The 26515-nt window shown below is 41.8% G+C and overlaps 1 protein-coding gene across 3 annotated transcripts in view; it reads left to right on the top strand.

Moving 5' to 3' along the window:
- The first annotated feature begins 1926 nt into the window (after positions 1-1926).
- Positions 1927-26515, top strand: part of TEC (tec protein tyrosine kinase) — a 44178-nt gene continuing 19589 nt past the window's right edge. For 2 of the 3 annotated variants that reach the window (XM_041402698.1, XM_041402700.1), the window contains exons 1-2: positions 2350-2555; positions 17490-17671. In XM_041402698.1, the coding sequence (XP_041258632.1) occupies positions 17534-17671 (138 nt within the window). In that variant the 5' untranslated portion in view covers positions 2350-2555; positions 17490-17533. Of the gene's footprint in view, positions 2102-2349; positions 2556-17489; positions 17672-26515 lie in introns of those variants that run through there. The other variant, XM_041402699.1, reaches the window with a different exon arrangement.

Here is a 26515-nt window from a genome sequence, read left to right on the forward strand (position 1 = left end):
GAAAGAGTATTTTATGGTAGGTCTCTATTACACTCCACTGTTTAGTTACTTTCAGCAGTGCAATGGAATTATCACTCCCAAAATCTCTCAAAACTGGGCCAAAGCTATGGAGAAAGGAAAACCAGCACATTTGCTGATAGGGAAACCAGATAATGAAGAATGACTGCAAATTTTCTCTCATTCACAGGGTTCTCTCTTAAGAGTGTTATCTCTGCCCACAGGAAGTGAGGGAAGAGAAATAAAAAAAGAAAATACTTGGTGACCAAATTGACAGAATCCTCTGAGAAATGAAGGGACAAAGAGGATTTGACAGGCATGTAAAGAAAAAAGAAAAAGAGCCTCTCTGTGACTGAGGGACTGGTAGAGATGTCTCTCTCTGACCAAAAATATTAGAGTGGCTTTTTGAACCCAAGAGCACACCCAAAAGAACAACACAGGCTTCAAAGAGAGAATGGGCATGAACCATGAGATGAAGAAGCATCAATAGGTGAAAAACTGCTGGAAAAGGTGGTCTATTAAAGTCACCATCCAGCTTGTGTATTTGTCTTTCTCTCTTTGGTACTTTACACTACATGTGGGCCTGAAATTTCATAAGTCTCAGTCTTTCCCAAAGTGGAAACTTCCTCTTCGAGACTATGTCACAAGGACTCTTCACCACTACTCTTTCCTTAGTAGTAGAGCAAAATCCTGAGAAGCAGTGTCATCCTGTAGTTGCTTTGATTCCACCATCCTGATGATGTCCTTTGTCTGCCATTGCGGTAGAAGAACACGGGAAGGGAACTGAGAACTGCAAACTCCATAAAGTTTGCAAGCAAGTTTGTGATCCACAGGTCCACCACAAATGCTCTGTCAGTTGGCAGATCAACATCAAAGTAGTTAACCCTTGATCAAAAGTTATAAGACAACAATAGTTGTAAGAACAGCTTCAGCATGGCAGCAGCCACATGCTTTGAACCACAGAGATGTGCCTTGCTGTCCCTTTGCTTCTGCTGCAGCTCTGGAGTGAAGCCTCAGGAGTAATGTATCTGCTGCTGGTTAAGTCACAGTGTAGCATAGCACTTAATCTAGTTCTCTGCTAAATGCCACTTCTTTCTAGAGCTCAGAAATGGCACCATATGAGGCAAAGCTATTTCAAGTTCCTCCTTTAAGCAACTGTTTGGTTTTATTGCCCTTTCCCTGTGCCACAGCAGCAGCAGAGGGCGTGAGGAAAGCTGTAGCTGCCATTGCTTGAAAAATGAAGCAATAGTTGCCTCTTTGCAAAACTGACCACATCAGTGGCAGTGGGTAAAGGTGTCTGAATGGATGCCTGAGTGTGTGCTACCACAAATGTGTGGACATGGAGGGAAGGAGGAGTGGTTACATGGGCTGGTGGTACTAGTCATCGTAAAGTGGCTGCAAGGAGACTGCCCATGTATTTAAAACAGAGAGGCCCCACACACTGGCATTCAGCCCTGTGACTCCCAGGTCTCAGCAGTAGTGTGACAGGCATGGGAGACAAGGCCACAGTGCCAAAGTAAGTTGGAGGAAATCCCTCAAGTGAAAACAAAGGCTCTGTAAGTCATTTCCTCTGAGCTGAACAGAAAGACATCTGTGTTGATACAGCTATTACACTCTAATCACAACAAAACAATTCTCTTGCAAACAGCATAGACCCTGCTTGCTTTCCTCTAGGCTGACTGAAATGTGAGAGATGTATTTCCACTGAACTTTACAAGATCTTTTTCTTTCAATGTGGTTTTGCAGTGACAGTTTCTATAGGTCAGACTGGGCTAAGAGAGGGAAAGAAGGTAAAGAAAAGAGCCTACACACCGTTTCAGTACAGACCCTGAACTCTGAAGTTCAACACAGGAACCTGAGGGGTGCAAAAAGCCGCTTCAGTCATTCTGGCTGTGGGTTTGAGGTGGCGGGATGCGACTGTTGCGCACGGTTAATTATGAAGGAAGGCACTGTTACCCCGGGGGCACTGGGACACGAGCAGGTCTTCCATGGGCGTTAAAGAGGAGCAGCCTCGGGGTGCACAGCCCACTCGGGATGCGGGAATGCCGTGCCCACCGCCACACCAGCCTGGAGCCCTGCGAGCGCTCATTCTCACCGTGGCTTGGTAAGAGAAATGCTGTAGTCAAAGCACAGCTTTCACACAGTTTACAGCCAGCTGGGGCCAAGAACCTAGATTTTGAGGGAGCGTTTGCAACCTGCTCCGAATTACGTAATTTGTCTTTTTCTTGAACTTCACGGACAGGATTCCAGGCAGCTCCCGACGGATCTAGTGGGTGTGGGACACCTCAGTTCAGCTTCTCGCAGTGCCGCCCCCGCCCCGAGCGCGGAGGGCGCCCAGACAAGCGCGGCCGCCCCGCGCAGGGCTGTCCCCGCTGCTTCCTCCGCGGGGAGCCGCGCTCGGCGGGAGGAGGAGGAGGAGGAGGTGGTGCCGCCTTCCCGGGCCGGAGCGAGGCAGTGCGGTGCTTCTCTCCCTTCCTCCCTCCCTCCTTCCGCCGCCCTCCACGCCGCCGGCGCCCGGACTCCTTCCGAGACCGCGGCGGGACGCGCAGGTGGGGCAGGTAAGGCAAGCCGGGCTGCCGGCCCGCTGAGGGAGCGGAGCGGGTCCGTCCAGCGCTGGCACCGCGGGCAGCTGCCCGGGGGTGCCGGCGCACGGAGCCCCCCTGCCTCCGGGCCCGAGGGTGCGGCACCGCCGGGGCGGAGGGGCTGCTGCTGCCTCGGCGCACAGGTGCCACAGCAGCCGTGAGCGGGAGCGGTGACAAAAGCTGGCTGTTAAACCTTTGCTTAAAATTGCTCTAACTGTGTAATATAAAGGGGTTGTGGTCCAGGCTGCCAAATCCATTTGACAGCCAACACTGATGGGTATTTCTTTCTTTGTGCGACTTTCTCCTCTGAGTCTTAGCTCCATGCAACCGCTGTTCTTTGCTGAGGCCGTTTCACCTCGTCTCAAGGGAAAAATTGCCTCCTGTTGAGTTCAGCTATCCTAATAATTCCTCCTGCTTTCTGTCCCGCACTGGGATACCCTTTCTTGGCAGTGAATGCTCTTGCATAGCCTCCTGCTGGGATACAGCGCACCTGCTGCTTGCTCAGTAGGGGACGAGACCCGCGTGGTGCTTTTCCATAGGCTTCCTTTCTGTTAGAATGGGTGGTTATTTGAGCTGTAAACTGAACCTTTAGTACAGGCATGGCCATGAGTTCCCTGCTTGAAATGACAGATGCTAATCTGAAATACTCAGCGTTGTTTCACGAGTCAAATACATGTAGCTTTTATAGATGGAAAAACTGACTGTAGTAGAGATGCAGGCAAAAAGCTGTGTTGCGAGTACTTGCTTCTGGAGCATTTGTTTTCATTTTAGAGTATGTGTTTCTGATATTCTGACTGTCTCACCTCTGATAGAAGATGATGTTTTGTTCAGTTTCTCAGAATTCCTCAGAGACAGGAAGATGGGTTATTACTTACTGCTGTTATATAAATGTTTAGAGTATTTTAGGCTATCAGAAAGCACGTGCTTTTCTTTCCTTCTGGCACACAGAGCAGCTGTGCTGCTCAGATCATTTCACCTGTGCACAGGAGGCCCTTTAGGTGTCCTGGTCTTGTTTGCTGGGTACTGCTCTTGTAGGTGGGGAGGTAGCTCCCAGACAGGGAGTTCCTTATGGTGGTTATGGTTTGTAAGGGAACTGCAGCAGGAAAGAGCCCATTTACTATCAGACTCTTCTTTGGTATGTTTCATGTTTCTCTGGGGTTTATTTTATGTTTTATTTGTTGTGAAATACATTTTATCGTGAAATGATCACATTTATCTCTGAACCTAGTTCTTGAAAGGGTGCCTTATATATTCCTGTAAATTTCTAAATGAATATTACAATTGTTTTGAACCAAAAGGTTGATTTCTATGTGATCTTTCCTGCTGAAACCACTGAAAGCAGAGCAGTGTGATTATGTTTGGCATGTTTTTTGTTATGATAAGATAATCTCATAGGTGTGCAAATCAAAACCATACTGGCAGTTACACCTCAGTCTTGAAGGAACTCTGGGTATCAACTGCCAGACCTGCTTTTTTTAGCCCTTCAAAATTTATAGGCATACCACGTTTTTTTTTTGTTGTTTTTTTTTTTTTTTAATGTTAATGTAGAGTTTTTAAAGTCTTTGAAATATTTAAAAAACAGTTACTATGAGACAGTTTGAACTATGTCCTAAGTTAAATCACATTTTAATGCTTGGCTGTAGTCATTGTGGATTTGGCATTGTAGTGTATCCACTAGGCTGTCTACAGTAGATAAAAAAGAAAAATAAAAAGCTGATAAAACAATATTAGCTCTATATTTTTTCATCTTGCCCTGAAACAACATTGTATTCAGAAACACCATGATATGTGATAACCTGTAATGAAGTTTAAATAACTGGGAAGTGGTTAATTTAATAGAATTACTTAGAAGCATGAAGAAAAGTCTTCCCCCCCACCAAATATAGGTGCAAGTTGTAGATTTGATTATCTCTTCATTGTGTTAGCTTATAAACTGGATGCCCAAGATAAGGTGCAGAATAGTGTAAGTTTGATACAAATATTTATACCTCAAATATGCAAAACATTTTCTGTTTCTTACACAATAGAAGTCTGTGCTGCCTGCTGTCAATGCAAAGGTCATGGAAAACAGTCTTTAGCCTTTGTTAACTATTGATGTCTAAGATGTTTTTCTACTTTTACTTAGTTTGACTTTTTTTCAGTAACCTATTACCTTTTTGCTGCTGAACTTGGAACCGTTCTTCAAAAAAGGAAGACTTGTGCATGCCAAAGAATCAGTTGTAGCAGTCTACAATGACTCTCCTGCAGAAATAGTACAAAGAACAATAAAAACTGAAAAATATGGAAAACAGTACTCGAACAGAGTGGAGTACAAGTTGGCATGATGAAGAAAGGTCCACCACCTCAGGCTTTTGTGTTTCTAATTACATATGTGCTCCTAAAGGACATATATAATATATTTTTGTATTTGTGCTACATATATTTTTATTATTATCTGGATTCATCTATTTGTGCAGAATTACTGATACCTTGTCTAGAAAGTGTTGGCAATGGTCAGTCAGTTGCTGCACCATGGAAATTAGAATGATGAAATTCATTAAATGACCTGCTGATACCAGTAGCTTTCTCCATTATGCAAAATGCAAGGGAAAGGCTCTCACTACACTGTCTGCATCCTCCTCCTTACTGCAGAGGGATCAGCCCAATTTACCCTAATTCTCCTGGCCAGGACTTCATGCTAGCACTAGACATTAGAGGTATTACTGATATAATGGAACACAACTCTCCAGAAACCCATGAAATTACACCAGTGTTTTACCAAGTGGTCTCTCAGGTCTCAAGAAATGTATTTTTGGTAATGAAGCAGTTTACTTCTGGCAGCAAATCACCAGCTTGCTCTGCCAGCACTCAGGCAGAGGAGCATCCTGCTCTCCTGCTTCTGGTCTGTTTTTCTAAGTGTATTTTCTAAAGGAAAAAGCATTAGGAAAGAAAACAGTGTGCAAGTGAGGGAAATGAGTGTTTGGGTGGACACGCCTGCTCTTTGTCTGGTGTGGCAGAAGAGGAACTGGGGAGCTGAGCACTGCCCCGTGGCCATGACAGCACTGGCAGTTCTCAGTCATCCCCTGCCCTGGCTCAGCCCCACGGGCTATGATTCAGAGTCAGGGAAAACAACATGTGAGATAAAACCTTGAAAAATAGGTAGGTAACTACGTACCAGCGTGACGATAGTCTCATTGCAGAAGGTGCTTTGTGGGGAGGGGAGCAGGTTTTTGCATTTCCTGGGCATGGAGGTGGGATGGAGAGAGAGCCATTTCTTACAAGTACTGTGAAGTAGCCACTGTGTTCAGATGGGGTCATGAAATCTTGGGAAGAATGACGGAAGTCTCCTGAGAGTAGGTCTGTCCATCATGGGCAGGGTTTACCTTTCTTAGAAGTAAGGTAAACTTCTTCTTTCACCTAGAAGTCGTCTTTGGTTTGGATAATACCCAAACATTTAGGAGGAAATGCTATTGCTGAAAAGACACCTCTTGGTTGCATGACTGTCCTGTGTTCTGGGCAGTTCAGTAAAGCTCATGCTTAGCGTGGTGTGGTCCTGCCTTGCATGGTGGGCAGGAGATAGGGTTGTCAGGAGCCTGCTGCAGAGAGAGGAGTTGCTCTGGGAGAGTCTGAGCCTGGCCAGCAGCTGATGTACAAGAGCTGCTTCCCATCAGCTGTGGGACTCAGGTTTTGGTGAGGGGAAGGAGAAGTGTTTGCCCATGTTTGCAGTCACAGCTCCTCTGCTGAAGCAAAGCACCAAGCTGCCAACTGGGCTACTCTCTTTCGCCTCTTAAGGTAAAAATCCTATGCAACATTAAACAAACGCAGGAAAAAAGGGAAAAAAAAGTAGTGTGCTGAGGTGTGTGAGACCTGAACAAAGGCTTTCTTGGCACTCCTGCTTTTTCTCGTTTCCATTTCTCTTATCAGCAGACACGTGAATGGGTACCACTTTGCCACACATAGGGTATAACTTTATGTAGGCTCAAGTAGGTCACAGCTGAGTTTCCTGTGAGGAGGGGTTTTGTTCAGCCTTGTGCCTATTACAAGCTGTGATCTGATTAACTTGTAAGATCTAGGCCTTGTTTTCAGTTGAATGTAGGGCAGAAAAACATGGCTTTGGGTAGTAAAGGAAGTAGGATTCTTCCTTCTGAAAGAGGGTCTGGCCATGACAGTGGGACCCTACCCTTCTAGGGGCACTTCCAGAGAGTGCACTGTACGCTAGACTGGGACAAACTGCTGACCATTTATGTTTATGAAACAAAAAAAGGCTGTCTTTGTTGTTTCTGGGTTTTTGGTTTTTTTTTCCTTCCCTCCACAGGATAGCCACATAACTCACCATCAGACCCAGGTGATACCTGCCGTTTCATTTTAGCTGAACATTGCAAATCTGTCCTAGGCAGCCCTGTGAACAAATCTTGTTGGATTCACTGTGGTAGCTGACTAGGTAGGTGAGATAATTATAATGCATAAATTAATATATTCAAGGTTGCTACTTGTCCTGTGAACTACAGGATGTCCTATATAACAGGGCAAGCTCCATACCCTGGCAGAAAAAAAAACCAACTGTGTGTGTTTTTCCTGCCTCCCCACCCTTATTCTGAGTGTCTCTTCCCAGCTGAAGTTGCAGACCACATCAGTGGTCTCCAATGCCATAGAAGGAGAAGGATGGGGGCTCTCCCGCTTTGAATTGTGTGACCCAGTTCAAGGGATGTGCAAAGTGAGTTGAGCTGAATGGGTCTTTTTCTGCCCCATGGGAGATCCCCTAGGCTGATAATTTCACATATACTTTGGGATCTTTTGAAATTAAAATTTCTACCTCATCTGTATCCAGAACAGACGCTTAAAATAATATTTTTTTTAACATGATGAGATCTAACACTCCAGTGTTAAGAGTGGCTGGTTCAAAACTGCTATTGCAACTTGAATTCAGCTTGCTTACATGCAACCTGTTACATGTTTAGTTATGCAGCCACATGTGATTTTGCTGTTTCATTCAGACCATGGCTGGCTGGACTGTTTCAGTTTGCTTTGTCGTGGTCAGCCATGAGGACCATCTCCTCCTCAGAGCTGCAGGCTGGCAATCAGTCATCCTCAGTGGTTCTTGAATACAGCAGGTTTGGTGGTTGGAAGGAGACATATTTACAGCTCCAGAGTGTCAGATGAACTGTGAGGGTCTGTTTTATCAGCAGGGAGTTTGGGAGAATGGCATGGTGAAAGGCTGTGGAGTGTGAGAGCAGTGGGAGGAGGGCCATCGTTCTGTGCAGGCAGCCTCTTTGGCACCACAGCAGCTTTCTCGTCCCACAAAGGCACTCTCCCCAACCATGAAGGGGATTACAGCTTTCTGAGGAAAAAGTAAAAGTCATGGGCAAGCAGCAAAATTCCCTCAATTTGGTATAGTTACTTTTCTGGATCTCTTAACCTGAAACGAACTCTGAAACTCAATGTGATACAGGCATTCCCCATGAAAAACTGAGACCTAACCATGAATCTTACCTTTGCAATGCCTTAACTTTACTTCTTGTAATTTTGACCTCAATGGGACTGGATTATTGTAGCCCAAGTTGTGATGATGTTTGATTGATTCTCCAATATGCTTGTGTCTCACCATAGATAAGCAGAGTGGAGTAGGATACCGTGAAGCATTAATGACTGTGTTGCACCATGTCTCAAAGAGTTTGACCTCAATGCTTGAGACCATAAATGTCTTGTGACTCCTGACAAGTGCAAGTCCATTTCCCTGTTTAACTTGCAGCAGTTGTAGCACCTCAACACATCTGAGATCTGACACCAAGGAGAGCAGAGATAACAAGCTGCTTTGCTGGAGATGCTCACTACCTTGCATTAACCAGAGGAAAGGGAAAACACGAGACCACAGCCTTGCGTCAGTTGTGTCTATTTTCAGATTCAGTGAGAAATTTTCCCCTGAATTAATATGTGTATATTGACGTGAATGAAGCTGAAGTCCTTTGGTATTCCTTGTTGCTTAGGGTGCACTCTATGTGAAGGAGAAATTCTTCAAGGTCACAGCCTGGCTTTTCAGTCCTGTATGGGGAGACTTTATTAGCAAGTGGCTATAAAATGCAAGTAAAAGCAAGGATTTCTTTCACCACTTCCTGTGGGTAGGCAGGTGTTCAGCCATCCCCAGGAAAGCAGGTCTACATCATGCAAAGCAGTTTCTTGGGAAGACAAATACCATAACTCCAAATGTCTCCCCTTCTTCCTTCTTCCCCCCACTTTATCTACTCAAGTGATGTCATATGGTCTGGAACATCCCTTTGGTCAGTTTGGGTCACCTATCCCAGCTGTGTCTTCTAATTTGCCAGTCTCCTTGCCAGTGTGGCAGTACAAAAAGCAGAAAAGGTCCTGGCTCTGTGCAAACACTGCCCAGCGATAACAAAGCCATCACTATATTATCAACACTGCAATCAACACAGTTTCAAAACACAGCTCGATATTAGCCACTGTGAAGAAAGTTAACTCTACCCCAGCCAAAATAAGCACACCTATCCAACATAACAGGGTAAGAGAGTCTGGAATCACAAGATAAGCATGCTGACCTTGCCAACACCACAGCTTTGCCACGCATGGGAAGGGCAGTACAACATCTCAGCTGAAATGTAAATGGTTGTTCATTTTGTGTTCGATCTCTCGTGCTTGTTTTGTAGTGGAGGGGATGTGTTCTAGTGAAAACATGTTTGTTGAATTATTTCTTACTGTGTAGCTTCCACAGAGTCTAGCAGGTGGAGAACAAGTAGTTCTTTAGTAGGTGGAGAACAAGCAGTTGTTTAGGGAAAAAAGATCTTGGAATGTTTGGAAAGAGAATTAACTGAGGAAGTATTAGTCATTCCCTGTGCATAAAGACAGTCATAATTCATATGTATTTCAGTAATTTAGTTAGACCATGTCAAAAGAGTGTCTAGAATACTGAAATAAATTGAGCTTATTTTTGGTCTAATATATCATGTCCATCTCTGAGATTGTATAACATTTGAGAAGACAACTTCAAATTGTGAAGAAAGTTAATTAAGTTGCCTCCTTTATGGTAGTTGAAAAAAAGGGTACCCTCAGGCACTGTTGAATTATTTTCTTTTTATATTTTTCTTTCCCATAGATTTGATTAGTTTTTCTCATACTAGCAGTTTTGTGTACAAAAGCAATTGTTCTCCTACTTGATAGTGAGCTTTAGGATTCCTTAACATGGTTAGGTTCAACCTCTGATTTAATAGAGCTTTTATTTTTCCAGCCCTCTAAATCTTCAGCTTCCTGGAGAAGTAGGAAAATCTTTTGCACAAGCATCACCCATTTTGTTTGCCAATCTCATCTTTGCCTGTTTCTTTAGTAAGTGGGTGTTGCCATTTCTCTTCCCTTCTTATGGGCAGGGGATTTTTGGAAAAAGGCTGAGGCAGCACTCTGCTTTACTGAATGTCCAACCAGTGGGGTTGTGGTGGAGTGGCCTTGGTCTATGTAGGAGTGAAGCATACAGATTCTGCTTTTTAGCTGCTTCTGCTCTTCCAAACCAATGCCATGCCAGTTTGGAGTTAGTTCTTCCATGTCTCTCTTTAGCCTTATTTTGGAAACACTTGCCAGAATAAAGCAGATTGTTTCCTTTCAAAGGTACATAAACACGTGAAGGGGACCAGTACACCACATGCCTCTTCCCAGTTCAGACCCTGTCCTTCCCTTCCTGTTCTTTATCTTTTCTCTGTCAGGTGAGGGTCAGTTATATTTGTGCAGGTAAGGCAAGCCAATATTCTTCACTAGACCTTTATGCTGCACAAGTGAATTAAGCAAATCTCTTTATGCTCTGCCTCATCTTGCCAGCTACAGTCAAACTTCTTGCAGCATCCTGAAGTCTTGGTGATGGCACCATAGCGGACAAAACCTGCTGGATGACAACAGAAAATGGTTTGCTGTTTTCACTTTGCTTTATACATGGTATTTAGAATAAAAATAAACATGAGCTACAAAGCCTGGACCTGGGAAAATCTTCTGTCTCCCTTTCAGGGATTAATTTTCAAAGTCTTTTCCTTTTTTTTTTTTTTTTTTTTTTTTTTTTGTGCCTTGCTTTCCCCTGTCCCAAACTAATTTTCAGCTTTATTGCCTTGCAACAGAGAACATTATAAATGATAGAGGTTTTTGGTCTGAATAAACTGAAGGCAAAATAGTCAATGCAAGTTTACAAATATTGCAAAGTTCTTGTGTGGGAAAAATAAGAAAACTACAAGTACTCAGCTCTAGAGGAATGAATAAAAATATAAGTTGTTGAGGATAGTGAAAATTGATTAGTCCACCTTTTGTATGGTATCTCATAGTGTTGCTAACTCAAACTTAGTAGTAAATAATTTCAAGGAAAAAATGCCCATGTGAATATATTTCCTTCATCATGGATGATAATAGTGCAATTTTTGTTTCATAAATTTCCTGAATAATTTAGTTGTGAAGAAAGTGCCTCTAAAGCTGTGAAAGGATAACTTAGTAACTGGAGTGTATGGCTTGCAGGCAATCCAGTAAGGAGCAACAGCTGAGTTTATAAATGAATTGGAAACATCTACATGCCATTCAACTAAATCATTGTTGTAATGGGAAAACAAACCCTTTTGTTTTCTTACCATTTTTCCTGAGCTGTTTTGTGTACTCTCTGGAGTGCATTTCCCTTTTGCAATGGTTGATGAGCTGATGCTCCAGTTTGGTGTGATAAACCACCTCAGTGCCAACTGACCCTAAGAGTGACCATCACTTGTCGTCATTTTCTTGCTTACCCCAACCACCTAAGTTACAATGCCAAAAGGAAACAAATGATGTACTTTGTAAAATGTAGCGAGCCTGTTCCCAACAAATTTTGGAAAACTGCTTCTGATTGTGATAAAATGCTCCTTCTGTGTGTGGTGTACATGAGTACCTTTCAGCTGAATAAAGGATATTTTGCAACATCACATGGTCTCAGAATCTCCAGTCAGAGTTGTCATAGATTTACCCCTCAGCCTGTTTACTTTTAAACCTAAATTTCATACAGGCAAATATGAATTTTATTTTCTCAGGGTTTGATTGTGTATATAAAATTAGCCATTTTTTGTTTGGCTGATTTTCAAAGAGAAATGAAGCTTTTGCAAACCTTTGGCTATAATTTTGAAATCTCTTAGAAAGTAGTCCCCGCAAATTACATTTCTCACAGTTAAAAAAACCCCGAACTTGCATATGATGGAAGTAATTTCTGAGAGTCTGCTGCTGCTGCTAAAAAAAAAAAAAAAAAAAAGAGGAAAAAAGTCAATCTAAGTATTTCTTAATATTTTTTACTTCTCCTTTTTCTGGATATGATACATTTTGTATATTATTACAGTATTTTTCCCTGAACTTTTAAATTATGACAGATTTTTGCTAAAGTATATTTCTTTTGTATTTGAATTTCTGTGAAATTTACCTTTTGAACAGGGATTAATAACAGTTGTATTTCATTTTTTTGAGTTTGAATTTGCAACCTTAGATGCAGGACAGGCAATACAAGAGTATATTTTGCAACCCTTGCTTACACTGAGTTGTAATTATTCAAATAAGCCTGTGCTGGATACTTATGTAAATGTTCACATAACTCAGTTCATGGTTTCATGGTAAAGCAACAGAAGCTCCAGCAGAAAAAACAGGGTGAGGAGTTCTCCTTTCCTTGTTCCTTCTGCACTGTTTCTGCTCTCTGCCCAGAGGAGCACTGTGCTGCCTGCTCACTTGCCCCACGGCAGACATCTGCAGGGACACAATATGAGCTTGGTCAGCAAACTGATCTGAACTAATTAAAATGAAGGAGGAAAAATATTCTGAAACTTACAGATTTGAGGAGGGATTACAAGGTACCAATTGGGTTTTTAGAATCAACGTTTTGGTTGATACTTTCACAAATTGAAGTAGTGAATATTTAATTTATTTTTATTTTTTTTTAGTCTACTGCCCTAGGAGGTACATTTTCAATGTTAAGTATCCAGATCTGGAGTTGACATGGGTTTGGATTGATGTGTCCTAAATCTGAAAAAGAGCAGTTGTGCACAATGCATGAAATCCAAGGCAGAAAGCTGAGGATGCTTGTTACTAGAGGGATTGCCTGCCTTGATTGCCCATCAGTTTAACATCAGGACTTTGCTCTGAAGGACACAAATTCCTAGGGACATTTTGCCATCACTAAGGAGGTGTTGAAACTCAGAAAACAGTTCCACCTTGCTTTCATTTTTCTTTTCAGCTACAAATATTTCCTCCTAGTGTTCCTTTTGCATCATTGTGATGCATGTTTTTCAGAATGTGTTTTTTTCTTGTGAGCCCCTCCATGACTATGTGTGGTGCAAAGATTTGTGCCTTAAAAAGTGACAATTGTTACATTTGGCTGAGAGAAGCCCTAATCAGACTGGATGCACTTTCTCTTTTCTGCTCACTAGAATTGCACTGGAAATTTCGTACAATTTTTTTTCATCTTTTTGAATGTTAAAGGTTCTTACAAGCCGGCTGGATTACAGTGACTAATTGTTTCAATAAACAGACACAATCTGGGAGCTGGGAGTGGGAACCAGAAGATATGTGGGGTGGGTAGTGTTGCAACACCTGAGCTTACCACATCACTTAGTGGCTCAGTTTTCCCCAGTGAAAACTGGGAAAGGTGGCATGCATAAGAAGCTTGTCTACAAGTGAAAAGGTATCCAGTGCATTTGGACCAATATTGACTTAGAAGGCTTATCTGAGCAGTTGTTTTAATTTGTTTTGAGGAGGTGTATGGTGACTTCATGGCTGTACAGATTAATTCTTGTATAATGGGAAAATGGGAAACACAAGCTGATGCAGGTATTTTGATGCTTAAAGTTGAGGTTGTTTTCCCGCCCTGAGAAAAGCTGAGAATCTATAAGTCTTTCTGATTTCTGCCATAATTCTGAGTCTTCAGCATCTCTGCAAATTAGATTGTCTTTGTTATTGTGTAACTACAGTTGGCAGGGAACAGGGCAATTCCTTGGCACCAGTCATATTGTGAAAAGTTTATGTTGGGTGTCAGCCTGAAACTCCCACAGTTGTTTATAACTAGATAACAATGTGTCATGCAAACAGCTTCATGTTCTGAGGGATGGTCTGGGAACAAAGGAGTGTTTGGGGGGAAGTGGGGGCAGGGAAAATGTACAGAAAATGTCCAAAACTGTAACGAAGAAAAGTAGTGATATATGGGTTTGTTAAGAGGTATGCGTGGCTGTTACAGGGGCTTCTTAATGGAGTATTGCTATTCTGAAAAAGAACTTTCAGAATAATAATTGAGGGTTCAGTTATCCTGAGCCAAAAAGAAATGTATCTGGAGCCATTGACTTAGAAATAACCCCAAATAAGGCAGGTTTCTGTGACCAGATTCAAAGGCTGATCTTGTGACCTGGGAAACTGGTTCTAATCTGCTGAAATCTTAATAGTAGAGATAATTCAGTGTAGCAACCAAGAGCAGACGTTTACTGATGGTTTTATTTTTTAACCCCAATTTTGTCAAAAGGATCTTTTTGATTCTTGTGTCATGTTAATGTAATCTGGTAGAGAAATGAAATATATTAGCATTATCAGTATTGAGATTTGAAATCATAGTTAACTTTGAATCCTTCTTGTACTCACTAATGCAGCACTCTAGGGATCTAGAGATAAGATGGATAATAATTATGTTTTTCTTAAGTACAAACAGAGAACTTTTACTACTGAGAGCGATAGAATTGTTTTGAGTGGGGGAGCCTGTGATGAGAACCCTTAAAGTTTTGTGTGAATGAAGCTGGTCTGAAAGTTAATACTGACTTTTAATTTTTTGGCCAATGTTTATATTTTCAGTTTATGGTAGTATTCTTCCTTCTGCAATTACCTTTAAGATTGCCAATTTATTTTTAGAAGGGCAATAAATCAGAATTGGTCAGCGTTAGTAGTTAAATAACATATCCAAGACAATTACTGATTAAAAAAGATCTGCCTTTTTCCCAGAATGCAATATGACAGACTACCAACAAAATGTATGTGTATGCATTTCAGAAGAAGAGAAATAAGAAAAAGTAGATTATTCATAATAATCACTATTTGCAGTCCAATCATTGTCTTTTACTTATACATCCTAGCCTGGTCTTATTTTGTAGTTCCATTTAAACAACTGAATTATTTTTTTTAACATATGAAGAGGTATTCCTAGGAAAGAAAAGGATATTTTAAAGCTGTTAACAACTACTTCCAGCTGTTGACATATGGACTATGAGAGCTCAGCTGGTCAAACCAGAGAGTGAAAAGTAGTAGCAATATTAGACTGGATGACAGTGTCATTTTATGTATTGTGACAGCCATTACTTGCTCACAAAATGAGACACACTACAGTGAGTTTGTTTACATTTGATTTAATTAAAAATTAAATCATGTAAGGCAATGTTGTGAGGAAGTTTGTGGTTTTTCAAGATTGTCTGCCACAATTCTGTGAAATGTACTGTTTTGTCCATGCTGAGGTTATGTTGCCTGCAGAGAAAAGTGTGCATGCCATTTCCCCAGTGAATTCTGAAATACTCTAAGTAGCAAATAGTTGCATAAAGTAAGCCCTGTGAAGAATGAATTATTTTTTTGTTTTACTCTAGGGCTTTGGTTTGTGTTATCCCCCCACCCCCGCCAAACAGTTGACAGATTGTTCATAGTCCCTGGTGCTTCAGCAGATGCTGCTGTTCCATCCTCAAGCCATGGCCTCAGCTCCAGCCGTGCTGCTCTAGCCCGAGTTGCTCTCCAGGTCTGTGCCTGCAGCTTCTCCTGGCTTTGGAGCACAGCTCCAGGCAGGGAGGGCCCAAGTGTGCCATGGGCACGGCTGGCAGAAAGTGAGCAAAGCAAAAGGGAGTGGGGAGAAAGTTTTCTGGAACAGCTTCTCCACAACCTCTCCCACTCCTTTCATTCCTGGCTCCTCCATTTAATTTCATTGCTGCCACTTCATTTAATGTGTCTGTGCAGGCAGCTGCCTGTGCTGCATGATGAAATCCTGGTTGGATCCCCTCCCTAACCTGCTTCCCAGTCTGGCAGAAGGCAGGGTGGCATGGCAGGACAGTGGTGAGCTGATGAGGAAGGAGGTCAGCTGTGTTGAAGCTGCATCATTGCAAAGAACAGAGAGATTGACTACAGCAGGACCCCGGAGCCAGATTGGCAAACAAAGCAGCTGTGGGTGCTTTGGTTTTTATGTACTCCTAAGTTTGTCTTACAGGTGTCAGTCATAGTGTAGAACTTAAAGCAGCTTGACATTACTGAGTGACCAAAAGTGTCTGAATTCAATTGCTTGATTTTGTTAGTCAGCATGAAGTCTTTCTTAACAGAAGTTGGAAGGCATATGCTTAGCAGTTTCAGAAAAATAAGCTTAAGTTCTTTGTTCTCAAACTGAAATCTTCTAAACAACCATTTGTGTCTGAAAATTTTCATTAATAAATTTGGGGTAAATTTTCAAAATTACATTTACTGATCCACGTTAGGTACAAAGGGTTGTAGTAAATGGGATTACATCAGGCTGATGACTGGTCACTAGTGGAATTCTCCAGGGAGTTCTCCAGTGGAGTTCTCCAGGGCTTCATTTTAGGCCCAGCATTCTTCAACATCCTCATAAACAACTTGAATACAGAATTGAAAGAATATTAAATGAGTTTTCCGAAAATACTGAACTGGGAGGAGCTGTTGACTGCCTCAAGGGCAGAAAGAGGCCCTGGAGAGAGCCCTTGACGAATTAGAGAGATGGGCAATCACCAACCATTTGAAGTTTAACAAGGGCACACTGGGGATTCTGCACCTGGGATGGGCAGCCCTGGTTGTGTGTGTAGACCAGGGAATGAGAGGCTGGAAACCAGCACTGTGGAAAGAGACCTGGGAGCCATAGTCGATGGCAAGGTGAACATGAGCCAGCTGTGTCCTGGCAGCCAGGAGGGCCACCCATGTCCTGGGGGGCATCAGGGACAGCATCACCAGCTGGGCAAGGGAGGGGATTGTCCTGCTCTGCTCTGCTCTGGGGCAGCCTCACCTTTAATATTGTGTGCAGTTTTGGGTGCCACAATGTAAGGAAGACATTAAGCTATGCAGGAGCATCCAAAGGAGGGGGCAAGATGGTGAAGGGTCTAGAGGGGAATCCATATGAAGAATGTCTGAGCACACTTGGTCTGTTCAGTCTGGAGGAGACTGAGGGGAGACTTCATTGCGGTTAAAACTTCTGTGAGAGGGGAGGAGAAGCGGCAGACACTGATCTTGTCTCTCTCGTCACCAGTGACAGTACCCAAGGGAATGGCCTGAAGTTGTCAGGAGAATTTTAGGTTGGATATTAGAAAAAGATTCTTCACTTAGAAGATGGTTTGGCACTGGAACAGGCTCCCCAGAGAAGTGATCACAGCCTGACAGTTGGAGGAGCATTTGGACAATGCTCTCAGATAAATGGTGGGATGCTTGGGGCTGTCCTGTTCTGGGCCAGGAGTTTGACTTCCATGATCCATGTAGGTCTCTTCCATGCAGGATATTCTATGATCTTCAATTTTGTATATAGAACTCTTTTGCAAATGACATTATACAGGCACAGACCTTAGCAATTAAAACTTCTCTGCAGGTTAGAAACTTCTATACAGGTTTGTGGTGCAGGGCAGTTGTACACTGCTGCTTGCCTGGAGCACATTTCAGACTTCTCACCCATATTCTCTGTGACAGAGGCTGCAGTGTACCTTATTTCATCCCAGTCACGTACAGCTTTTGGCTTCCTGGGAATGTGCCAGTGCAGCCTTCAGCTGAGCGAAACCTGAACTTTTTAGTCTAATAATTAACTTTTGTAAACTTCCATGTGAGCTCCAGCTTTCTGTATATTCAGGCAGCTTCGTTTATAAGTAAAAGATCTTTTTGTTGCAGAAGTCTCCTGTTCTGTGATCCTCCAAAGATTTGGTAATGTTTTATTCCTCTTCTTCACAGGAACTGCTGTTCAATGGCTAGAAGAGAGTTGACAAGCGGCTGAAATGAATACTACTACTATCCTACAAGAGATTTTGATTAAAAGATCACAGCAGAAGAAGAGGACTTCTCCCCTAAACTACAAAGAGAGGCTTTTTGTACTTACAAAGTCTATGCTAACATACTACGAAGGTCGAGCGGAGGTAGGAGACACAGATTGCCTTTGTTCCTTTTTGCTTTTGTACCATACTGGCTTTTTTTCCTACTGTATGTCATACTATCAAGAGCTGATTGGGGAAATGGTCATTAGTGGCCATTAACATGAGCTGGCATTTCTCTTACTTATAATGCAAGTTGACAGAGGTGTAGATAACTTACCTGGTAGTCAGTATGAATTGGTTCTCAATAAGAGAAGTAGTGCATAGCCAGGATGGTAGGAATGACATAAAACAGCCTTTAGAGGTGGTCATCAAAGCTGATTTGTTTCTCTCTCTAGAGAGATGAAAGATCACTGCTACAACGAATTGGGGAAAAGGTAGAAAGAGTTGCAATTGCAGTTCTTGTAGCCTTGTGTACTGTGAAGGCCATTACATCCACATCTGGCCATTAACTGCATTTGAACAGGAGAAAGATCATTTGATAGGAGCAGTGCATTGCAGACCAAGTTCAGCAGAGACAAGATCCATTAGAGTGGATCATGCAACCTGGTGATTGAAGTGAAACTGGAAGCAGTTTATCTTTGACCATACAAGCAACTCATCCTGATTACCACTTTCTGTGTAAATTCAGTTACTCAGGAAGTCATTAGTGTAAACTATGCAAATTCCCCAAACCAGCATTTTTTCAAATAATCTCCAGACTCAGTTTCATCAAGGTCACCTGCCCTCAGAGTGCCCTGTCATATCCTCAGTGCTGGGGGTGAGATTTTCCACTTAAGTGAGGCTACTTTCCGTGTTTGTCACAATGCTGAAGAGGATTAAAATGGCTGCAGTAGCTTGTGAAACATGTTGTATGCCTTGGGAAGCATTTAATAAATAACGCTTAATGGAGGGAACCCTGCAACCTTTTGCCTTGGCTGTCTTACCTGTGCTAAAAGAAGAGGGTAGAGGAGAGCTGAGGCTTGCTAAGCATGTTTCTCTGCCAGACATTATGGTTGCACCAGACCTGAGCTTGCTTACCATGCTACAAGATGCTCACAGCACTTTGTTCTCTGAAAGTAGCTTGGGCACAGTCAGGGATTAAGAACAAGATCACAGACTGAGGTTGGAAGGGGCCTCTGGAGGCTATCTGATCCAAGCAGAGCTGCACAGAGCTGGTTGCCAAGAGCCAGCTGGCTGTCAAGTATCTCTGTCCAGCTGGCTGTTGAGTATCTCCATTGATGGAGTCTTCACAGCCTTGCTTGGCAACCTGTGCTAGGGCACAGTCATCCTCACATTAAAAAAAGACCAACATTATTTCCTGATGTTCAGTGGAGCCTCTTGTCTTTCAGTTTGTGCCCAGTGCCTCTGGCCCTGTCACTGGACACTGTTGGCAGTAGCCCAGCTCTGTTCTCTTTGCACACTCCTGTCAGGCATTTTATGCCCACATTTTATGATGGCAGAGTGTACCAGTCACTCCTATTTTGGTGACTCTGACCTCCTCCCAGAGAATAAAGAGGTGGGGGCTAAGAAGCCCTCTGAAATATCTCTTGTATGCTTATCCCATGTCTTACATTCAGATCAAGTAGAAATGTGACAAACAGGTTTTGTAGGTCTAGTTGTCACCCTTTAAAAAGTTACCATTTCCAGCTTCCCCTCTTCCAGTCTTCCCCTTCCAGCTTTCCCTTTGCCCTGCAGGTTAATGTCCTCTGGCTAAAGTGTTTTTCCAGCAGACTGACTTGTGGATCTCTCTGAGAGGGGTTTAAACTGTCAGTTTTACTTGCAGTGACATTGAACAGGGCAGCCCACAGTGCCCTCAGCAGAAGATGCAGTAACTCCTTAAAACATTTCTGCCTAAGATACAGCCAGCTGGGCTGAAAATATACATTATGACTATGCTATGCCATCAGTTTGCTGCTGAAAAAGGCCATTTTATCCCTGTCCTAGCCTTCCTACTCGCTTGAGTTCATGCTGGTCCTTCTTGGATTCCATATTGCTCTGAAAAAAAATTTCTAATCATGGAATCATAGAATGGCCTGGGTCAGAAGGGACCTTGAAGTTCATCTAGTTCCAACCCCTCTGACCGTGGGCAGAGATATTTTCCACTAGCCCAGATTTCTCAGAGTTCCATCCAACCTGGCCTAGAGCACTTCTAGGGATGGGGCATCCGCCACATCTGTGGGCAACCTGTTCCAGTGCCTCACCACCCTCACAGTAAAGAATTATTTCCAGAAATCTTATCTAAACCTGCTCTTAGTTGGAAGCCATTCCCCACTGTCCTGTCGCTACATGCTCTTGGAAAGAGTTTCTCTCTTGCTTGTCATCTCCCTTCAGGTGCTGGAAGGCTGCAATTAGGTCAGCAGAAAGGTATTTGATCTGGTTTTATTTCTGCTGGATTAGTGTTCTGCTGGGTTAGCACGCTGCATGAGCTGGGGGCAGGATGTAACAAGTGCCAGAGGCCCTGCCAGGTGCTGGAGGAGAACAGGATGCTCCGACTGTTGACATCAGCAGGTTGTTAGACTGGCTCAGCCATAATGCATTACTTTCCAGCCTCAAAACATTTTCGTTTTCACTGTTCCTCTCATTTCAGTTTCTTTTAAACATTAATCATTAGCATTGTATTTTATTAACAGTGTTGTCTGAAAATAGTGAGCTCTGACCTTAAAGGGGCATGCTAAATATTTTGGTCTCTTTAAAAAATCACATCTGTAAGGCTAAGATCTCTGTGGCACAGTTATTCCTTAATATCTCTGGTCAACTTAAATGGCAAAGATGTTTGTGGGTTTAATTATTTGTTTGGTTATTGCTTGGGTTTTTTAAAGCCAATTGTGGTGGCTATAAATATGTATTTACAGTAAGCTGCACATTCTGGCTGAGGTAATTTATATGAAGAGAAAAAAGTTATTAGCCATCAAGATAATTCTGCCCCCTCTGAATAACTGGAGGCTTATTGCTGAAATAAATGTGACTACTGTGTATGCTGGTTGAATTTAAAGACATGACAGATGAAAGGATAAGTACAGACTGATTTAATTTTGGGCTTGGCAGTATTCAAAGTCCAGATTGGTAAGATAAGTATGGAAATCCCAAGCCAAGAGGATCTCACACCCTCATTTTAATCCCATAACTGTAGTGGTAACAGTCTGCCAAGGGTGGTTGAGTTCTGCTCCTCTAGGCAAGTGTGCAATTCCTAGTTTGGTTGTTGGCCAATCTGAAGTATTTTCTTGTTTTCTTCCATTTTAACTTTTATGGAAGTTCAGTAGAGAGAGTTCAAGAAAAACCCAGGGTTTGTGGGCACATGAATAATCATACCACTTCTTTTTTAAAACAAGACTAAAGTAAATCTCGTTAACCAGATTAGTCAATGCTCAAAGCGTGGGCAGGTTGGGATTATTAATAAAGTGACAGAATTAGACATTTTGTATGTCTGGTGACAGAAGTGGAACATTGATGACAACAAAAAGCAGTCAACCATAGCAAATACTGTTCATGTAAATGCTGCTGAGAGATTTAATTGTTCTGTGCAGCCAGAAGTGGAGCATCACTTGCTCTTTGACCAGAAACTACACATTACAGACTCTACACTTCTCTGTTTTTTTTCTGTCCCCTGTACTGAAAAAGTCCCATATACCTTACTTGGAGCAATAAATTATTATCTCCTAAACATGACTACTAACAACAGGCTAAAATCTTGTTCTAGCTTGCTCATTACTTGTTTAAATCTTTCTGTACATCCTTTCAAGCAGATCAGGCCCCCTGCCATGGTACAGTGACAGTGCATGCCTGCAGTGAAGCTGGAACTGCACTGCTGCCATGAGAAGGAGAAATACAGTTTTTTCACTTAAAGATATTGCTCTGCTATAAGTCATGGAGCAGGTGTGTGAACCATTGATGGAGCATAGCTACAGAATCAGTGAAGAGGCTGCAGTTCAAGACTGGTTTCAAAACAAAGAAGCCTGAGGAAGGAGAATCCTGGTTTAGATCACCTGTGCAAAGCTCTACAATTATGATTAATATCGTGGGGAACTTACTTTGGGTAGGAAGTCAATAGGACCTTGGCTTTTACTGCTTACCTTCTGGGCATTATGCTGTTGGATAAAAAATGTGGAAGAAGTATCACCTTTAAGTTTGTTAAAAAGATTGCCATTAAGAAGCTTGAAAATGAAAATACATCAGGAACCAATGTGCCTTAAGTGTCATGGAGATAGATTTTTAATGTCAGAAAAGAGAAATATTCTGTTTAAGCTGGGATGTGTTCTGGTTTTGTCTTTTTTTCTTGGTCATAAATTCTGAGAATTAGTAAATGTAGCTGTTGGGGAAATGGCATCATTGCACTGTTGTGTAACATTGGGTTAACAATGATTATAAGCATATAAAAAGGCTGAGCTAATGTTGTTTCTTGAAGCTCTTATTGGTTTATCAGCTGTCATTATTGGAAAGAATATTTTCTGTATTTTTTCCTGATGTTGCAGAAGTGGCTATTGAAATCTGAATGTGATGAGGTCTATTTAGAATGAAGACAGAAGTTCACTGTAGTAAGATATAACTGCATTGGTCTCCAAGCACAGAATGTCATGGGTGGTCTTGAATGTATAAAAGTAGGGAGTAAGTAAAATATCTTCCTATTCTGAGTATAGAGATGTACTATAAAGCACATCTTGCTGGTTATGCTACAGTCAGAAAGACTTAAGGTATGTACAGTATTCTCAAACATGTATTGTAGCCTTACCAAGCCAGCTTTAAACACATTTACATAGATGGTATTGACTAGTTTGAAAGTGGGAGGTGGTAGGCATTTTTTAACAAACTGGGCCTTGTTCTTGAGGACCACTGCACTATTCTTACTGGAATAATAGTGGAGTAATGGACTGTAGTGTGACTTTGCTGGATAATCTGGCTGTATAGCAAAGGCAGTGTTTGTAGTGCTCGAGTGAGGAAACATGAGCATGAAATATTTTATTAGGCAATCTCTTTTCAATTGTGTGTGGTTTGAAAACTCAGGATAATACTTCAGGTGTGCATCTGGTAATTTTCCTGAACTACTTTTTTTCAAGAAATCAAAACATACTAGTCAGTACCAAATTGATAAGCAAATTCAGGCAATTTTGAAATTAATTGACTTGTTTGAAAATCAAATATTTCATGCAGTGATTAAAAAAAAAAACAACCTCATTTGGAATGGCTTTCTTTATTTTTGACCAGCAAAAAATTTAGCTGAAGTTTTATATGACTTTTTCAAATTGCTGATTTCATCTTGAATGGAGTGTAGGTTTGAATTCCAAGGAGGCATTTGTGGAAATAGCACCACATATGTGTGGCCCTAGGTACGTTTAGCCATTGTCTGTCAAAAGTGATCTCATATCTTGAATATTCAACTTAAAATTTCCTGGAGTTTATTTTCAAAGGATCAGTGCGTTGACACTTTCATCTGTGTCTGTTTGGAAAATCAAACCTTAAGTGTTTATGTAGGAGTCCACTGAAATTTTAAACACTTTAGTAAATATGGACAATGCAAAGGAGCGCTCATTTTACCAGCATGCCTGATGGCTGGTGTTGCACAGTTCAAGTGCCCCCCACACTCCTTTCCAGGCTGGCTGCAAAGAACAGCATCATTGATTCCTCTGGAGTTAGCCAACAGGCCAGACCACACAAAAATAGCATCCAAGCTACGGCATCCATCAGGGTTGGCCACCACCTACTCGTGGTTTACTCTCTTTCTCCTTGTGTGCCAATGAGTTTGGCTGCTGTGAATCCTTTCTAAGGTGTCTCTGAACTGGGCAGTCAAATGGGCTCAGCTGGAGCAGGCTTGCTGCTGCATTACAGAACAGCCATGACAGCAAGTAACACCTACTTCACACAAGTTTTAGTTAGCTAATACTGACAAGGCATCTTGCTTGTACTTAAAAGTGCCACCAGACTACAGGTTTTTGCTCTAGATGGCATTTTAGGCAAGGGAAGTTCGTCATGATGAAGGAAAGAGAGTAAGTGTAGGTGTTAAAGTACTTCTCACTAGTGAAATAGTTGAAAAGAACTTGTCTGTGCAATTGAGATGTCCTTCTAGTTTGTTGGTTTGAAAACTTTCACATTGATGTTTCTCATGAGTGGTGCTTCCAAAGGTGACACAGATCTGGTCATAATTTTATAAGTCCTTCTCAATATGTAGACTGTTAGTATCCTCATACATATTGAACCTGTGCAATGTTTCCTTTCACCATGATATTTCTCTCTCTCTTTGTCAAGCTCAGTTTGCTTATCAATTGTCAAGCTCAGTTTATCAGTGTTACTCTTTAGTTTGAAAGTGTGCTGATGTGTGTGGTTTGGTTACTGTCCTCCCACACAGGGCACAGCATGCTTGAATTAACTTTTCCATCCCACTGCTGCTTGCACTGACCATTATTATGAAGCTGACTATGAGCTTATGTACATTAAATTTGTTTATGCTTTGGCATTTTTATTGTTTGCTCACGTTTGTTGTATGGATGACAGTTCACAGCAATAAATAGTGTACATTGGATTTTGCATTTTCAAAAGGCATAGGCTAAATCCTGATTCCTGTGGTTACCCTGCATGTGTTTTGGTGGACAGGAGTCTGCCATGTTAGAAGGGAGAACTAGAAGGGGGAGAGTTTGGGCTGCAATGCCCATTAGCTCTGGAACTGCTGCACAGCAGATATTGGAGTAGGCACATCACTTACCTGTTTATTAGTGAGCAGAAACCATTTGCTTCTACAGAGAAGGCAAATGATAGTTCTCGGAGAGAAAATGTTTAAGAGACTGAACTTGAGAGGTGCAGAATGCTCTTGTCTTCAGTGGCAGTAGTGGTATTTGCCATTAGGATCAGGCTTGTGTGAAAACTTTCTTGTGTAAACAGGACTGCTACAACTGATAAAAACCAACCGGGATATAAATGAAAAAAAAGCAGAATACAAACCTGAACATTTTGGGCGGTTGCTTATTTTGAAAGTCTCTTCCTAAGGAAAAAAGGTCCTTCTGTAATGGTTATGTTTGGTTCTTGTAATTTGAATATAAAGGAGACAGAAGCTACTGAAATTACAGTGGTGATATTTTAAGGAAGGAAAAATAAAAGCTCTGGGGCCCACCCCGAAGCTGTAAGTTTCAGGGTAAAATTGTGTAGCTTCATTGCGACACTAATATTGTGCAAATACTTCATTTGGAGCACAACAACATGATAGAGTTCCAAAAACCTATGCTTCCTACTTTTCTTTTTTAACAGAAGATTAATTCATTCTACTGTTGTTTATTCCTATAGTGCTTTTCCTTTATTATTTTTAAAATAATTACCCTGATTTATGGGATTTCCTTAGTCATTGCATAGGTGATTTAATTATTTTATATAAATGAAAGCACAATTCAGTATTACAATGTTTCTGAAACCAGTAGGTTTACAGAGAATTTTTTAGTTCCAAGTCACAGGTCATAACGATACAGCATTCTTAAAATACTTGAGAGTGAAAACTGTTCAAGTTGGAGACACAAAGTAAAGCTATTCTTGTGAATGGAAGCAGCTTAACAGATGCATGGGAATGCTCACTTGTAAAGGGCAATTCATAAAGAAACCGAAGTTGTAAAAAAAAGTTAGTTATTTTGTAGTAATGATTCCCTGTTTCCTGTAACAGCTACTGAAAGAAAAGTCAGCTATAAAATGAGAAGCTACAGTAAATCTCTTTCTACAAGAATTTTTATTTTTATGATATGGAACAAATGAAATGTAGATGAAGTTGAGAAGCATAGATTGTAGTTGTTGAGATATAGAAAAGGCAGGGGTGAGAATATTTACCTTATGACTAGACAGGAGTGGGTGAGTCTTAAAGGTCTTAAGAAGTAAGAACTGGAAAATAGGTAAGAGAAGGCTAGAGAAGGCCTAGGTTTTAAAAAAGTGTGCAGAAGAGAAGCTGAGAAAGTTTAATCTATGAAGATAATTTGGAGGAAAATGCAAGAAAATCCAGCTTGTTGAAGGTACCTGAAAGATGCAGAAATTGCACATCAGCCAACAAAGAAACAAAACAAAATAATCTCAGACTTATCTATGCTCTGTCTGCTATGAGGTAACAAGTCTTGTGGAGAGCAGAGAGCAGCAGAAATCCTGTGTTTTCATCCCAGTAAGGTTTTTTTTGACACTGCTGAATGAGACATTTTCATATGTCAGCATTAGAAATTACCTATATAAACTTTGTGTGAATCTGATTGCAGAGCACATGGGAAGCTGGTACTGTGCTGAATAGGCATCAGTGGCTTGTTTCCAGATGGAGATCCTGTCTTGAATGGAATGTCCTATTCTGCATTTTAGTATTTTCACTGCTGGTACTGTTGTTGGACTAGAAGCTTGTTGAGTTCTCAGGTGAAATAAAACTTGAAGGGGCTGCAAGTATTTTGACAAACAAGTCTAGAAATCCATGTGGTATATTTGGATTAGGTGGGTGGTGGGTTTAATTGATTGGTTTTTTTAAATTTTTATTTTGTAGAATGCAATTCAGTGTGGACAAGTAAAAAAGGCAGGAATGCTGAAATGTTCAGATACAGAGCAGCAATAAGTAGCCAAGTGTCAGGTGTCCCCAGCAGGACCTGGGGCCCGTAGTTGTTGAGTCCATCATATGGCCCTTGAGAAAGTAGCTAAACAGCAAGTGCCTTGGCTGAGTGACCTCTTGGATCCTGTTTTGGATTCTCTGGCCACTTGTCTGTGATGCCTGTGCGCTTGGGCTCTCCTCTCTGCATGGCTCAGACAGCAGGGAGGCTGCGTTGGGCTGAATGCAAGGTGTCACTCAGCCAGCAGCCAGAGCGTGGTCCTGAGCAGGAGAAAATGGGGCAGAAATACTGCAGCTGGGCTGGGCAGGCCGAGAACTCCGTGTGGGTGGACTTCACAAAAAGCCAAGAAGAGAAGACTTGTCTGGAA

Source organism: Onychostruthus taczanowskii, unplaced genomic scaffold (genome assembly GCF_017590055.1).
Source record: "Onychostruthus taczanowskii isolate IOZ18803 unplaced genomic scaffold, ASM1759005v1 scaffold2, whole genome shotgun sequence".
NCBI lineage: Eukaryota > Metazoa > Chordata > Aves > Passeriformes > Passeridae > Onychostruthus > Onychostruthus taczanowskii.